Here is a 16,996-nt window from a genome sequence, read left to right as displayed (position 1 = left end):
ACGGCTGAAAAACAACAAAAGAGTTTAAGCTAGATTTGATAGAGGAGCAGTGGTCTGGGGTACGTTTGAGTTGGTGGAAGAAAGACTGTTTGAGAGGCTGAATAGATAAGAATAGGCCGTAGAAGTATGAGATGCTCAAAATTTACTAATTACGTTCTTCTGACTGTCAGACTTCAGTTCTGGTTTTGACTTTCAAAAATTTTTCCCTAGAAGCTCATTAGAGGGAAAAAAAAAAGTCTGTATATTTTCCCTTAACAAAGGCAAGGTCAGCTCTAAATTAGGTTTCCTGGGGTCTTCCTGATTTTTGTTGTTTTGTTTATATGAGTTTGTTTTCTGGTTTTTATCAAAATTCTTACATGCCAGCTAATAATTTACTGCCCAGAAAAGAACATTTTTGTACTTGTTATGTACACATCGAAACCTTTCACAGAACTGTGACTTTTGATTCTTGTTCTAAGAAATGTCCTAACCACAGGGATAATTTCTTTAAAGTATATTACTATTGGTATTTCTCTCAGCGGGGGCTTTTCCTCAAATCTGTTTCTTTTGAGGCTTTCAAATTTTGTGTTTTACTGGTATTTGTTGCTAATACTGTAGTCATTTGCATATTTAAATTGTTCTACAGCCATAAATCACTTAATTCGTGCCTGGGGCAAAGTTAAGCCAAGGCTGGGACACAGGCAGCCCGGGCCCCAGCCCCAGCCATGTGCTGGCATGCTGGTAGAGTGGATGAATCTCCAAATCTCAGGAGCCTTGTTTTTCTCACAAATACAATAAAGACCTCTCGGTCTAGATGATTTCTATTTCTCTATACCACTGTGTTTTATTTGATTACAAAATCACTGAATGAGCCAGTTACATTTGAGTGTTGCTAGCTGCAGAGCATTTGTAGTTCAGAATATGTCCAACTTTAAAGATTCTTTAAAGTCCTCTCTCTGGTTTCTGCGTTGGCAGGATAACCCAGTTATTTTCATGAGAGTCTTCAGCATCCCCACCCCTGTCCGACTACTGGGGCACATCCCTAGCTTCCCATCTCCCTCCTGGAGACCTCTCTGGGGTGTGTGTGGCACACCAGACCTGGGAAAGGCAAGAAGAAGGGTAGGGGTGGGCACAGCAAGCAGTGGCTGTCGATGAGCTCCCTTTCCCTGGCCCTCGTAAGGGTTCAGCTGTTTCCTAGTGCAGAGAGACGCCCTTATTCCAGTTATTTGGCTGTGACAGTCTGTTATTCAGCGTGTTGGGAAAATGGATCCTTCTGGTTATGGAATATTCTGTTTAAAAGCAGTAACCTTCTCATATTTTCTCTGCTCAACTCTTCTGACACTTGACCCCTCTCCCTCTAACCCCCACTCAAACTCAACTTTTCTAAAAATGGATTTATCATCTTTTTCTTTCAACTTCTTCCTTCTCTGTAAGCAGTGGCATTTCCTAGAAACCTAGAACTTCTCAGTTCCCTTCGTATAAATAGTCACTGCTGCTGCTAAGTCACTTCAGCCGTGTCCAACTCTGTGTGATCCCGTAGACGGCAGCCCACCAGGCTCCCCCATCCCTGGGATTCTCTAGGCAAGAACACTGCAGTGGGTTGCCATTTCCTTCTCCAATGCATGAAAGTGAAAAGTGAAAGTGAAGTCACTCAGTCGTGTCCGACTCTTAGCTACCCCATGGACTGCAGCCTAGCAGGCTCCTCCACCCATGGGATTTTCCAGGCAAGAGTACTAAGTTCTGCCAATTCTAATTGCAGATTCATTACCTCTTTTCATTCCTACCTGGTGATGTATAGTGAGTACTCAGACGGAGGCCCAGTTCCCTAGCCTGAAGCTCAAGGTCCTTCATATCTGGCCCCAGGCTGTTTGACGTCATCTGTAGCTGCTCTACTCAGCGGTTTCCCTTGAACCCTCCAAGCTCATGTCACATTCCGTTCTATTCTGTGTGTGTCTGTGTGTGTCTGTGTCTGTGTCTGTGTCTGTGTCTGTGTCTGTGTGTGTGTCTTTGTGTGTCTGTGTCTAAGTTCCCCAAGGGAAAAGACCAGATCCTATTTGTCATTCATCTTGGTATCCCACTGCCTCATACAGAGTCTGGCACATAGAAAGTGCTTGTTTAAAATTCATTCACTGAGACCCTCCCGAATGCCAGGCACTGTGGTAGACCTTGGGGCTGCTGCAGTGCTCAGAGGCCCCTGATGCTCACGCGGAGCTTGTATTCTCACCAGGATGAAACAGTTTGTGAACAAATGAATATAGCAGGGAGGGAGTGGTATTTTAGATCAAGTGTTTAGAAAAGGCCTCTAATGAGGTGAGCATTGAGTAGACACCTGAATCAGATGAGGGGGATACCAGTCGGTGTTTGGGGCAGGAGCAGTCCCGGTAGGAGACACAGCAAGGGCAGAGTCTCTGAGGTTTACCTGGGGAAAAGCCACAGGCCAAGCAAACTGGGAGAAAATGGCCATACAGAGTCAGGGAGGTGTGGACGGCACATGGGTCATGGAATAAAGAGGCAGGGTTTTTGTTCCAGGTGTGATGATAAGTCATTAGGGAAGAATGCTGTGGACAGATTTGTATTTTAGAAGAAGCACTCTGGCTGCCGTGAAGGGAACAGGTCAGCAAGGCTGGAAGCGGGGGATGGGTTAGGGTGCTCTTACACATGGGCCAGTTGGGAGATGACCATGAGGTAGACTCGTGTTTGGCCAATGAATCCATTTGGTGCTGGGCTGGAGGGGAGGGACGAGCTCTTTCTAGAAGCCATGGCTTCGGTTACACTTAGAGCTCCTTATCATATATAGCCACAGGGCTGGCGTCTTACAGAGACTCAGACGAGGTTTTTGGGTCTGTCTCTGAATCTCTGAATTTTATCAGAGATTTAATGAGGAATGAGTCAAGATTGAGATTGAATTCACTTATTTGGGAGCTCTCACAGCTTTGCTGGAATGTATTTTATTTCAGAGCAAAGTCAGGTGATGTGTTTATTCGGATATTTGTTTTCTGTCACGGCTGCTTTGGATCAGATATTTGCCTGCAGGGCTTCCCAGGTGGTGCAGCAGTGAAAATCCACGTGCTAACAAAGACCACGGTTCAATCCTGGGTCAGAAAGATCCCCTGGAGGAGGAAATGGCAACCCACTCCAGTATTCTTGCCTGGAGAATCCCACGGACAGAGGAGCCTGGTGGGCTACGGTCCATGGGCTCTCAAAGGGTCAGTCAGACATGACTGAGCTACTGAGCACACACATTTGCCTGCAAGGAATAGCACTAGTCATTTTGGGGGTGGGAGTGGATGGTATAAAGATGAATTAAATATTGCAGGATGATTGGTCCACTGGTGGTGGAAAGATCTGAAGAAAGAAAGAAGGAAAGGAGCCGCGGGATACTTGGGACATGAGGTGAAGTTGAAAGAACTTTGTGGTTGAGCATTTGGGGCATGGGGTAGAATAATCTGGCATAAACTGTTGTGTAACATTATGGAGAGAATGGTCACCACGTAGGTTCTTTGAAAATTGATCTCAGGCCAAAACAAGGAACTGGAGAAGGGGATGGTGTTGGTCGATCCTGCGTTAAGACTTGATGTCTCTGTTCAGAACTGTCTCTCGGGGCGTGATTGATCCCGCAGGAAGGAGTACAGGCTTCCAGCGTGGCTTCCCAGGATTACGCCCTGAGGACGCTGCAGTGGACTTTTAGGTGTTTGGCAGCAGTGTGTTTTTTATGTTCAGAGACTGCTTCGGAAAAGACTTCCTTTGTGTTTTATCCTTTGATAACATGCCCTGGGTTTGGAGGCCTTATTTGTTAGGCAGGTGTCTGCAGCATTTGCCTGTCTCCTGTGGATGGAATCTAATTTCTAAGGACATAATCCTTGTGCTGATTGGCAGCTGCTGCTCTCAGATGCTTATTTAATGTTTTTATTTGTGTTGTGTTTTATTCAATAGAGAAGATTCTCCATCAGCATGTATCTTTCATTTCACCCCAGTATAATTCCATCAGTGTCTCTTTTCACATTAAGTTGATTGGTTTAAAGTGCTTATCCCTTTCATCTTCTAATCCTCAGAGTAGTTTATGACCGGAGTTATTGTCAACATTTTAAAAACTTTGTTTTCAAGTCTTTGATGATTAAGTAAGTCCGTAAAAGCTGTTGATGTAGAGCATTTAATGTGAAGGAGTTCCCTCCAATAATGTTTATTTTTCAAGTTCCATAACGGCCTTTTTTAAAAAAGGCCATTTCACTTTATTAGAAATCAGCGGTGCCCTGTGGGCCACTAGGCTGGTCTCTAAATGGAACTTCAGGGCATCTTTACATTAAGTACTTTATCAAGAATTATTGAAAACTAGTGCTAGAGATGGAGCACTGAGCAAAACAAAGCCTCATAGAAACAAAACTTCATAGTTATCTTCTGGGAGTTTTTGTGTGTTCTCACAGTAACATCTCAGGTTGTTGAAGTGTGGGTTGTCCCAGACTATCCTAAAGTACAAAAGTCATGAGGACAAAAATTCCCTTCCAGGCTGTAGGGCACCTAGTGTATTATTTAATCAACTGATAAACCATCCTATTCCTCTCCAGCCATAAAGCAGATAAGAGCTCAGAAGTCATCATTTCCCTCCCTTGCTTCTCTCTCTACACATGTACCTGTATCTGTTATATACTTAACTCAGAGTCTCTATTCTTCTGTTCCTCTTTATCCATGTTGTCAAAAATCGTTATCACCCCGTTCACATGGCACATTCCAAACATTTGAGTAACAGGAATTTTTTTTTTCTTACATGCGTTGAGTTATTTGATCCAGTCAGCTCTTAAGATGAGCAGGACCATTCTCTTGTCTCTGTGAAGATAACTGATGATAACACAGAAGAGATGTTGACTTGCCTAAGACCCCACACAGAATATTTAGAAAATTGAAAGTTTTTCAGTGTAATCCGCTGAAATGTCCTGGGGAAGAGTATTTTCTTAGCAGATACAGCACCATTGACTAGACAAGCAGAGGACCAGTAGAAGAATGAAACCAGATAAGTCCTGCATTGAATAATAAGGTTTATACATTGCCTACAAACCAGGAGACATTCCTACTTGCTCCGGGATTGGACCTGCCAAACCTGCAGGCCAGCCTGTCTTGCTGTCCCACCGTCGCTCGTAGAAGTGTGCTGAGCTCTGTCCCAGCTGCCTGCTGCCCTCTGACCTGCCAGGTGTGGTGTGGTCCCTGTCACCACGGGTCTCAGAAACCCCCAGTGCCACCGAGTGCAGTGACGCTTTTCCGCTGCAGACCACCAGTCGGGAGTGCCCAACCTTGTTCTTTTACTTTATTCAGTTTTGATTGGAGGATAATTTGCTTTACAATATTGTGCTGGTTTCTCCCGTAGATCAACACGAACCAGCCATAGGTATGCGTGTGTCCCGTCCCTCTTGCACCTCCCTGCCACCTCCCACCCCTCTAGGTTGTCACGGAGCCCAGGCTGAGCTCCCTGCACACACAGCGAATTCCCACGGGCTGGCTGTTTTTGCCCGTGGTGATGTGTGTGTCCCGCGATGCTCTCTGTTTCTCCCGCCCTCCGCTTCCCCTGCTGTGTCCACGAGTCTGTCCTCTCCGTCTGCATCGCCGTTGCGGCCCTTCTTGCTCTTCTAGCTGGTTTTCTCCCCTTGAGTCTGACCCCATTGTCCATCTGGGCTGCAGAGCCTGTGCTGAGATCCCGTTTTCATTCTGGGGACCTTTCCTGTCCCCTCTTCCCGTGTAATCTGGACCTCCTAGGTGTTTGCCAGCTTCTGCTCCACCTCCCTGGAAATGGGGAAGAACAGCCCTCAGTGATGGATTCGCTGCCAGGTTCTGTCTCACTTCTCATCCTCACATTAGCGAACAGGTGGTCGTACCTGCTTTCACCTTTTCTTTTATCAGTTTCAGTCTCAAGACCTAAATATTAGCCTGAACTCTAGGAATTGTCAGGAAACTAAATTCAGTAATCCCAGCAATTTAGGTTTTAAGTGAGCATAAATATTATAAGTGGCTTTTTAAACTGAGAGGATAAAAGGGAGAGAAAGAAAAAAAAAATACAGAGATGCAATAAATTATAGTTTTCATGAGTTAGTTTTTATTTATGACCCTAAAGAAACTAAGTAATGTACCTTGCTTATAGGCAGATTAGAAGGTAAAAATAAACAAAAAGGAAAAATTTACTGATGGCACCTAAGATAAATAATGCTAACATCTGATTTCATATTTGGCGTAATATTTTCCTGTATGCTCATATAGGTGTAATCTGTATATGTGTGTATTTTTAGTACCATAATTGCCTTGTATTTTACAGTGTGCCTCAGGATCGTCTCTGTCCCTTTCTCTTAAAAAATCATCATGGATGTCTGTCTAAGTATTCATGATCTTATTTAGCAGTCACTGCATCTGTCCCTCCCAGCTGTTTGTATCAGGGCAATGGCAGTTAAGCATCAGTTATATTGTAAATCTCAGTTTAAGATCATCTTAGCCCTACAGGCACCTATTGACTTGAGGTGAGTTTGGTCAGGTTACTTAACTACTTGTAGTAGCATTGTTTCCTCATCTGCATAACGGGAACAATAAAAATAGGGTCTGTCTCAGCGTTGTTGTGCCGGTGGAGTGAGGTGCATGTATGGAGCGCTTAGCCGAGTCCTTGGTGTCCTCCTGCTTCCTGTGCCTGCCCCGCCCCCGTCCCCATCTTATGCTGTCGGTCAGTGCTGTCCGACTCTGCAGCCCCGTGGACTGCGGCCCACCAGCCTCCTCTGTTCACTGGATTTTCCTGGCGAGAATCCTGGAGTGAGTAGCCGTTTCCTCCTCCAGGGAATCTTTCCGACTCAGGGACTGAACCCACATCTCTCGCATCTCCTGTGTCTGCAGGCTTATTCTTTACCCCAGCACCACGTGGGAACAGTGTCTGTCTTTCCCCCGACTCTCAGGCCAAATGTCTCGGTTTTGTTGCTGGTGACCGCTTCCACCCCACATCTGGCCTTCATGCCACCACCTCTCACCAAGTCGCTGCCCTGCGTGTCACTGGTGTCACCCCTTAGCTGGGTGGTTGCAGCAGCTTCCTCCCAGTCGGCTTCCATTCTTGCTTCCCTTACATCACTTGTCAGCTCCGCAGACAGAACGTGTAACTTCGCGAGTAAGTGGGTGTGTGTCACCCTTGTCTCGCCTCATTACAGCTTTTAGGTTGGAGGAGAAGGCAATGGCACACAACTCCAGTACTCTCGCCTGGAAAACCCCATGGACGGAGGAGCCTGGTAGGCCGCAGTCCACGGGGTCGCGAAGAGTCGGACCCGACCGAGTGACTTCACTTTCACTTTTCACTTTCATGCATTGGAGAAGGAAATGGCACCCCACTCCAGTGTTCTTGCCTGGAGAATCCCAGGGACGGCGGAGCCTGGTGGGCTGCCGTCTATGGGGTTGCACAGAGTCGGACACGACTGAAGCGACTTAGCAGCAGCAGCAGCAGCAGAGTGACCAAGGAGGTCCCCCCAGACTGCGCATCGTCATGTCCTCCTTCTCCCTGACCCTCCTGCTCGTCTCCAGTGCCCTCACATACTGACCTGTTAAACATCTTCTCCCGCAGAAGGCGGAGCGGGGGTGGGCGTGGGGGCTCAGGATGGGGGCTGGACAAGTGTATACCTGTGGCCGATTCGTGGTGATGTATGGCAGAGACCAACACACCATTGTAGAGCAACTCTCCTCCAATGAAAATGAATAAATTAATTTTTTAAAAAAGAAAAAAAAAAAAAAAGAATCTTCTCCCACAGATATCCTCCTGATTAACCCTCTTCACATGTAGGGACATTTCTCTGATCAACTTACCCCCAATCTGTAACCTCCTATCCCCCAGTGACACTCTCGGTTAATTTTACCCTTTAGAACTTTTCCAGCGTGCTCTATATTTTACTTAGCTGTTTATTGTCTGCTTGCTCTCCTAGCATCTAGGTACCACAAGGCGAGCTTTTTGTCCACTCGGTTCGCTGCTGTATTCCCAGAATAAGGCCTAGCACATACAGGTGTTCTTTAGGAGAGTAAATAAATAATAACAGCAGCTCACATTTACTGAGTAGTGCACTGTGCTGCCTACTGTGTCTAGACTTTAATACATGCTAGCCATTACTGGTGATGCATGTGCTTATTATGCTTCTAGAAACCAATCCCCTGTTAAAGCGAAAGTGTTACTTCTAAGGGTGATCCATGAGCGTAAGGACAAACGTTAAGTGTTGAGTTCAGCCAGCTGTGACTGAACAAACGTTAAGCGTGTGATTCAGGGTGGGTGAGTTTTGATGAAGGAAAGGAATGAGGAAAGATCTACATATACATAATACATATTTGCATTATGTGTACACACGCAGGGGCTTCCTAGGTGGTGCAGTGGTGAAGAACTCAACTGCCAGTGCAGGAGATGCAAGAGGCAGGTGCAATCCCTGGGTCAGAAAGATCCCCTGGAGGAGGAAACGGCACCCACTCCAGTACTCTTGCCTGGGAAATCCCATGGGCAGAGGAGCCTGGGGGGCTGCAGGCCATGGGGTCACACAGAGTCAGACACGACTGAGCCCGCACGCACACACAAACACATATATTTGTATCATACACATGTATGTATGTATGCGCACATACTGTTTTTGCTAACAGCCGAAAATACTATCAAGAAAGGTAACTTCTTTTGTTTGATACATACATGTGCTGCGGTTTCTGGAGGATGCTTGATTTTGATTCTTTTTAACTCTCTCACATAGACCATATACTCTTAGAGGGTAATATTTTCTCTTTATCTCATGGTACAATCTATATTTAACCCAGGAAATAAATTTTTTAAGGTGGCTCTAGTGCAGACAGTTTTATCATCTGATCTCTTCTTTACAGATTCCCTAAACCAGTACAGATCATTTTCTAAATTTAATCAACTGTTGCATTATTTTCCAGACCTTTTACATGAGGCTTAGAAAAATATATAAGTTGGTACCTTTTTTTTTTTTTTTAAACTTGACAGCTTTGTCGGTGAAAACAGCAGCTAATTGAAAGTGTTGTTATTACTGTTGTTCAGTCGTGCTTGACTCTTTGGGCTCCCACAGACTGTCACCTCACTCCCTCACCCCATCCCCGCCCCCGGCTCCTCTGTTCTTGGGTTTTCCCAGGCAAGAATGCTGGAGTAGGCTGCCATCTCCATCTCCAGGAGATCTTCCTGACCCAGGGATCTAACCCACGTCTCCTGCAGCAGTAGGCAGATTCTTTGCCAGGACTCAATAGGGAAGCCCAATTGAAAGGATAAAGACTGGGTTTTCGTTGTGGCTCTTTCTTGACTGACTCTCTGGCCCCAGACTAGAGGGCCTTTACATCTTAATTCTTCCTTCTGTAAAATGGGATGATAGTATATGCTGAACAGTAATGTGGTTAAAATAATTAATACCAAAAATGCAAAGGTCTCTTTGAGTTGGAGAAAGACTGTGCTGTACAGACTCATTTCTGGGCTGGCTGCATCGTTCCATCTCATTCTCCTGATTCACAAACTGCCATCCTCCTGTGTACTAGCTAGGAAATAGTAAATGAGTTCTGTATTTCCCCGGAGAGCATATATTTTTACTTTTCTGTTTATTCTACTTTCATCCTATAGCGTTTATTCTTTCCTTTTTGTTTTACAACCCCTTCCTTGGGACTTTCCTTCTTAAAGTATGAAATTAAGCCCTGGGTTTTCATGATCCATCGTCTGGAGAGTTGCGACTCCTGTGATGGGTAGAAAGGCCAGAAGGGGCGGTGAGGAGGCAAGGGGGAAAGATGGCAGGACCCACAGCCCTGCTTGGACGAATGCAGCCGTCTTGACAACTGCTGTCAGTTAAAGTGTAGAAACGATGCAGAGTGAAGGACTCGTGAGCGTCAGCAGAGGTTATTTCCAGCAGATGAATGAAAGAGTTCAAAGTTCAAACATTTGTGGGAAGAAGCAGGAAAGCACTGTCAGAAGCAGTAAGAGGTGGAGCTCTAACGCACAGAGCTGCGGGATATTGCCCATGCTGCAGGCACCGTCGGAAGTCTCACTAGTACTAAAACATAAGTAAGGAGCAGCTTTCTTTAGGAGCTTTCTCTGATAGAGGGAATGAGGGCCTCTGCTGATAATGCTAGTGCCAGTCTCACTGTTAAAAAATACCATAAACTAGAAACCAAGTTCTGAAGTGATGTGGAGAATGGAGTGGCTCTCTCCCGTTGGGAACGTGGGGGAAGCTGCATGCAGCGCTGGTATGTGAGGTGGGTGGCTGGGGTAAGAGGAAAGGCCAGGCAAAGAGATTTGCTGGCAAAAAACAAGAAACTTGGTGAATGGAGCCCCTTTTGCCCAGGGTGGTGGAATTCATATCTGTGAGATAAAATAGGAAGTAGCTTGGGTTCATGTTGAGAAGAGCCCGTGATGGGAATTGGAGCTTCAGATGATGACAAGCGGTCATCATAATCCAGGGAATCCCAGGGCTAGTAGCAAGGAATTGAAGAGAGGAAAACAGATTTAAGAAACTCTTTGGCATTAGCTTCAGCAGAATGTGGGCATGGGAGTGGGAGGCGATGAAGAAGATAAAACAGGAGAAGGTGGCCCCAGGTGCCTTCTTTAGAGTAGGTGGTCTGTCAGGGGCCTGACGACAGGCAGTGTTCCCAGGGTCTGGGCAGAGGGCATGGCTGGCACAGAGGTCTGCCTCAGGTGGAGGGACTTGGTGCGATGTGTTCAGTTGCACCAGGGGCATCGGACTGAAGTTTAGGAATGATGAGAGCAGAGGGAGGGGAGCTTGGCCCAGGTCGTCTGGGGCCTCGTGGGCTTAGTAAAGGATTTGGATTTTATTCAAAATATATTTGGCAACTATTGGGGGGTTTTAAAGGATATACTCTATTTAGCTGTTTTTAAAAAGATGATTCTGGCTTCTCTCTGTAGAAAGGCTTTTATGGAGGTACAAATGGAATTAGGGACAGCAGGTCAAAGGTCATAGTAGCAGTTCAGGTGAGACCGAATGTTGAGAAGTAGATAACATCTCAGGAAAGTGTGTGAGTTGCTCAGTTGTGTCTGACTCTTTGTGACCCTATAGACTATAGCCCTTCAGGCTCCTCTGTCCATGGAATTCTCCAGGCAAGAATACTGGAGTGGGTAGCCATTCCCTTCTCCAGGGGATCTTCCCGACCTAGGGATTGAACCCAGGCTCCCACATTGCAGGCAGTCTTTACTGTCTGAGCGGCCAGACTGATCAAACGTTGGAGGGATGTAAGCAAACCTTACTGGGCACAGGTGGTGCAAACACTAATGGAAAATGAAGTTTCCTGTTTGATACCTAGAAGAATCTTTCTCAGTACTTTAATAACTAACATGCTTGTCATTAAAATAACTGTCAAAAATGCTTACCTTGCAGAGGTCTGGGTCAATATGAAATATGACTTAAAACCCTAAGTGAAAAATGTGAGTTAAGTAGATTTTGTAACGTAAATGAGATTGAATGTTGGCTCATCTATTGGTTCACAGCAGTGTAGTCTCAAAATAAAATTGGGATTTCTTACACAATTTGAAGCCATTTCCTGAACCTTTTTGTCTTGGGTAATATATTTATATTTCAGCTTAAATTATCTGAACTGCAATTTTCCCATCTGTAAAATAAGGGTCATAGCATCGCAATGCAGGTTGTTCTAAGAACTAAATGGCTCAGAGTTTGGCATAGAGGAGAAATTTGGCAAAACCCTGGTTACTGTTAATGACAGTCTGGGGAAATTCTCCAGTAGCATTTCTCTGAATCATAAGGAAAATATCCTTTTGCTGGTTAGGAAGCCAATTTCCAGGGAAGTTAATTGAGATGATTCAGATCATCATAAAGGCAGAGCCAGCATCTGTGTGTAGGTGAGCTGAAGACGCCTTGTCCCTGTGGCAGTACTGGAAGGATCTGAACCGTGTGTGCTGGCCTCCATGGTTTCTCTGGAGACGTGGGGCTCCCTGATCCGCGCCCTCCCCCTTGCTGATTGCCGCTTTGGAATTGTCACTTGACCTGTCTCAGGACCTGTTTGTTTCTGAAAGTCAGTAACTTCTCTCAAGAGCTGGCAGAGCCGGTCTGAGCGCTGAAAGAACTATGTGTCTTCTGGTTGTGGCTTAGTTGAGAAAACTTGTGGGAAACAATGGAACTTTCCAGTATTTTCCTTCTACCCTCCAGCGTATTCATTTCTTTCTTCATTTTTCCTTTAGAACTTTAGACTATCGTTTCAAATGCCAAAAACAATGTAGTACTGCTCTTTTAAGCCTATATTTGGTGTAGTAAGTAATCAGGTTCTGAAAACTCTTTTTTTCTTTGAGTTGGGAGAATAAAAAGTTTAATAAAGTTATTCTGAACATAGCATACTATTCTTGCAGATCTTAAGAAATATTAACTCTTTTATTCATATTTCTTTATATATATATATATATCAGATTTAACACGTATGTTTTTCTTTTCTGTTAGAGGAAGTAGTAATGACTCTATTACTCAACTACTTGGGAGAAGGATAAATAACCACAATCATACACGACTGTCTGTGACATGGCAGTCATTGAAGAGTGTGAGCAGATAGGAAATAGACTTCTTTCCAACACGAAAGAGACATTTCCCATGTGAGAGGAACGTAACCATGGTTTTGAGAATTGTAATGTGCATCTTGTCCTTGGCATTTGCTTAATCTCTAGAAATACCTCATTAATGTTTCCTCTGTGGCTTTTTGTTGCCTTAGTTACATTTTTAACTATTTTAGATCTCTTTAAAAAAAAAAAAAACAACACACATCTTAAACTTTTAAACTTGAGAGAATTCTAGTGTGTGAAATTCTTTGATTAAGTAAATAATACCTTAACAGGATACAAGATTTGGAAACCCATATATATATGTATGTATCCTGCTTTCTAAAGTGTATAGTAGAAAATTCTTGTTTAAAATTATATGCTGAAGATACTCTAAGCATAATTTCGAAAAGGATTAAGTAAATGCCAAAGGTCAGAAGATTCTTATTAACAGCCACTTCTGTCTTGTCACCGTGTTAACGTTGATGACGTCACATGGGTATAAGTCATTTCATTTTTTCACTTCAAAGAGTAAATGTGACCGAATCTTTAATGTTTGTTAGCTTTGCAATGTTTTGTTGTGTTTTTTTGTAAACAAAAGCTTTTCTCATCCTCTATCACTTTTTTGTATACCTCATTCTCAGGTAATCCTGAGTCTTCTCACTGCTGCTCAGATGTGACTCAGGTTTGAGCTATGGAAATAGGTGTTTGTGCATGCATATATCTTGTGTGCACCGTGAAGCCATCAGGCAAAGTGGTTTTAAGGAAGCAGCAGTCATCAGAATGGAGTGATAGCGGTCGTTCTGGTTCCCTTCCTCTGAAGACACTGGCTCACCCGAATAGCCTGATACGCCAGTCTATTTAGATGCCATGTTCCGTTGCAGACGGTCTGTTCTGTTGTAGATGTTTCTTGTATCATTCAAGTAAAATTGAACGTCATTTCTGTTTCTTTGAACAGGATGGCGTGAGAGGGCATTTTCTTTTTGAGAAAAATGATCATTGTATCTTACAATGTAAAATTCAGTTGGTTATCTCAAGTATTTCGGTAAGACACTTATAATCTAGTAATGTGGTCTAGTATTGTCCCTCTCTATATTGGTTAATTATACCATGCTTTTTATAATTCCTGGAATTAGAGGCACATACCTTTAGAAAAGACAGCTTTGTACTGAATAAATTCTTGTCCTTGGGGGTGACAAGCACAGCTTTAATAAGAGAAAATAAGACCTTTCTCTGTGGTAAGCAATTTTTTGACCCAGTGTCTAAAATTGGGGTTAAGAGTCATAAGACCTGAACCCTACCTTTACAACCTAAGGACCTTAGGTGGACTGTGTAGTTATGAATGAAACACTAATATGGTCACCTGGATTATTTTTAAATTAATTTTCAGTCAACCAAGTGACATATCACTTCATCCCTCTTGTTAAAAAATACAGATGACACAGATACCCCTCCAACAACCAGACTCCAGTAGGAATGTCCATCCTGTGTAAAAATAGAGCTGCATTGTACAATTATGGAGCAACTAAGTGTTCAGTACCCTCAGAGGAAAGCCTGTTCATTGTTTCTAAAAATATTTATGTTAAAGTCAGATAGCCCTGGGCCGAGGGAAAACTTGAACTTCTCGAGGTTGAGGAGGAGGAGACCCACAGGACTGAGATTTTGGCCTGTGGTAGAACAGGATAGCGGAGAAGGCAATGGCAAGCCACTCCAGTACTCTTGCCTGGAAAATCCCATGGACGGAGGAGCCTGGTAGGCCGCAGTCCGTGGGGTCACTAAGCGTTGGACATGACTGAGCGACTTCACTTTCACTTTTCACTTTCATGCATTGGAGAAGAAAATGGCAACCCACTCCAGTGTTCTTGCCTGGAGAATCCCAGGGATGGGGGAGCCTGGTGGGCTGCCGTCTATGGGGTCATGCAGAGTCGGACACGACTGAAGCGACTTAGCAGCAGCAGCAGCAGAACAGGCAGGTTGAAGTAGAGAAGGAAGGAACATTCTTGTCCAAGGAGACACTGGAGTTTGTACAACTTGATCTAGTTAAAGCTACACCTATATGAGACTTACTGTTAGGAGGAGCTCTCAGACTCAATACTCATGCCCGTGTGTACACATCAAATAATTCCACCAGAACCACCAATAAATTTGAAATGGAAAAGATGCCTCCTTATTGCTTATTTGGTTGTTCACCCACATAACCCACACACTTGTTGGCCACCATTGTGCATAAATGGCAAAGATTGCCCATGCCTTATTTCTTATGTTCTTAGCCCTGGTTTACAGATTAGGAAACTGATACTCAGGGAGTGTCAGCAGCCCATCCCAAGGCCACAATGTTAGGGGAGACAGGTGTGGGTTGGATGCTGTCATTCAGACAGGCTCTTTTCTTGGCATCATGCTTCTTTGGAGATCAGCTAAGATGATCAGTTTCTGGGATACAAAGGTCCAATGGTTTAATGCCTTTGACTCACTAAATGTCAGAAATGTTTTGAATTCTCTTGGCATAAATTCATTACAATCTAATATCATTGTAATTTTTTGAACATCATTTTTATGACAGAAAAAACACTCCCTAAATGTTTAACCACAGACCCTGACTCCGCTCTGGCCCATCAGCTGAAACCCTCCTTGTCCATCAGTTGAATGTCAACTGGTGTTTCAGGTCTCCGGAAGCCCCGTTGATAGCAGTGAGGGGTGTTTTAAACTCCCTTGACCTTAAAGTTAATTTAAAACAAAGAAAGGAAGAAACACAGTATCATTCTCAAAAGCTTCACCTTAATCTGCTCTTAGCTATAGTGTCAACGTTCTGATAGCAATCTCTCAGGTTGTTTGGGGGTTTGTTTGTATTGTTGGAGCACTGAAAACTTCAATGAACCTGCAGAATTTCATGACTGAGTGTCTGCCCTGTTTTTCCCTTTTTCTAGGTCTATTATTAGCAGAAGATTTTTCTGCATAGTTGGCACGCTGTACCTGTATCGGTGTATTACAATGTATGTAACCACACTCCCAGTTCCCGGTATGCATTTCAACTGCTCTCCGAAGGTAAACCTTTCCTCACTGTAATTTCCCTTTGTGTTTTTTTCTCATCTTGTTCAGGGGGTCCTTTGATTTAGGCCAGGGGTGAACATTTCTTTAGAAGCAACCCCCCTCGCCTTCATCTGGGAACATTACTGAGCAATATAGTTAGGTGACCCCACTCCTTCTCAAAATCGCCAGACCCTGGCAGCGCTTCCCAGCTGGGGGAATTTGTGGTCTACTCAGTGTGATGGAAGCAGCTCAGCTTTGTGTGTGGGTGTAGCTCTTTGGTTTCCTGCCAAACTTTTAAAATATCATTTGCTCCCTTGTTAACAGCTCCAGAAGCTTTTATATGCTTTTCCCCTCTCTTAGATGGAAAGTTCGATTTCAAATAATATTTTTTCCTTCTTTCTATTAAGCCCTACAGTGGGAATCCAGAAGAGCAGAGCTAGGGACACCATTCCTATCTCCTTGCACCCTTTTGTTGTTCAGCAGCTCTTTGCAACTCCATGGACTGCAGCACGCCAGGCTTCCTTGTCCTTCACCATGTCCCAAAGTTTGCGCAAACTCATGTCCTCCACCCACCAAATAAGATCTCTCCTCCCTGGCGGGGCGCTTCACTCTCCTGATCTTCTCTAGTAGCAAATAAGCTTTTCTTTAAAATAAACTCTATTCCTTTCTCACTGTCTCTACCTTCCCATCAGATTCATCTAACACTCCTTACCCCAGCCTCTGCTTTGGCGTAATTTCAACTGGGAAGATCACCATAACTTTATGAAAGGATTAGCAGGAGATTTAGTTTTTAAAACGTTTAACTTCATGAAAGCTCTTCAGTGCAAAAGGAAGTAGAAGCAGCTCATTTCCTCAGTCTGTGGGGGAGAAAATGTGCAATGCTGTGATTGTACGTTTGAAACGTTTGGAAGCATTTCTTTGTATCACACTTGTGCTAGTGAAACACCCTTTCAGTTTCATTCATTTGCCCTTGTGTTCCTTCCATAAGAGACGTTCTGTTTGATAGAATCTTGGAAGAGGGCTGAAAAAAATCAATCCCTTGAAAGAAGGATTTTTAAAGTGGTGACTCTATCCTTTGAAAGTTTGGATTTGTTTAGGTCGCTTGCTTATTGCGGGTCCCCCTCCTCCCTAGAGTTAACATAGTGTGCTCAGAGGCACCTCGTTTCTTACTGCACTCCTGCAGTCTGTCTCTGTAACGAGAGAAGCCGCCCTGGAGAATGAATGGTCCCAAGGTCCCATCGTGTCCCTCAGTAGTACTGCCTCCCTGCACCTCCTCCTCGCTCTTTCTTCAGCCCTGCTAGAGAAAGCCAGGCTCATATCTTCTTTATCCTCAGTGAAAACTCTCTGGCACTTGCCTGAAGCTCCTGACTCATCGGAAGCTTCTTGTTGTCACTGAGAATCCAGCGATGTAAACTCCCGCGGTGAGGCTGGCTTGATAAGCAGTGTGTTCCCAGTAGTCGGCTG

The 16,996-nt window shown here is 44.3% G+C and overlaps 1 protein-coding gene across 49 annotated transcripts in view; it reads left to right on the top strand.

Moving 5' to 3' along the window:
* SGMS1 (sphingomyelin synthase 1) overlaps positions 1-16,996 on the top strand; it is a 335,256-nt gene that overhangs the window by 295,446 nt on the left and 22,814 nt on the right. For all 49 annotated transcript variants that reach the window (XM_060404923.1, XM_042238541.1, XM_060404917.1 and 46 more), the window contains one exon: positions 15,430-15,547. In XM_060404923.1, coding sequence (XP_060260906.1) covers positions 15,430-15,547 — 118 coding nt within the window. The remainder of the gene's footprint in view (positions 1-15,429; positions 15,548-16,996) is intronic.

This window comes from Ovis aries, chromosome 22 (assembly GCF_016772045.2).
Source record: "Ovis aries strain OAR_USU_Benz2616 breed Rambouillet chromosome 22, ARS-UI_Ramb_v3.0, whole genome shotgun sequence".
Taxonomy (NCBI): domain Eukaryota; kingdom Metazoa; phylum Chordata; class Mammalia; order Artiodactyla; family Bovidae; genus Ovis; species Ovis aries.
Note: the sequence above shows the minus strand (reverse complement) of the source record. Positions and strands in the feature narration are given on the sequence as shown.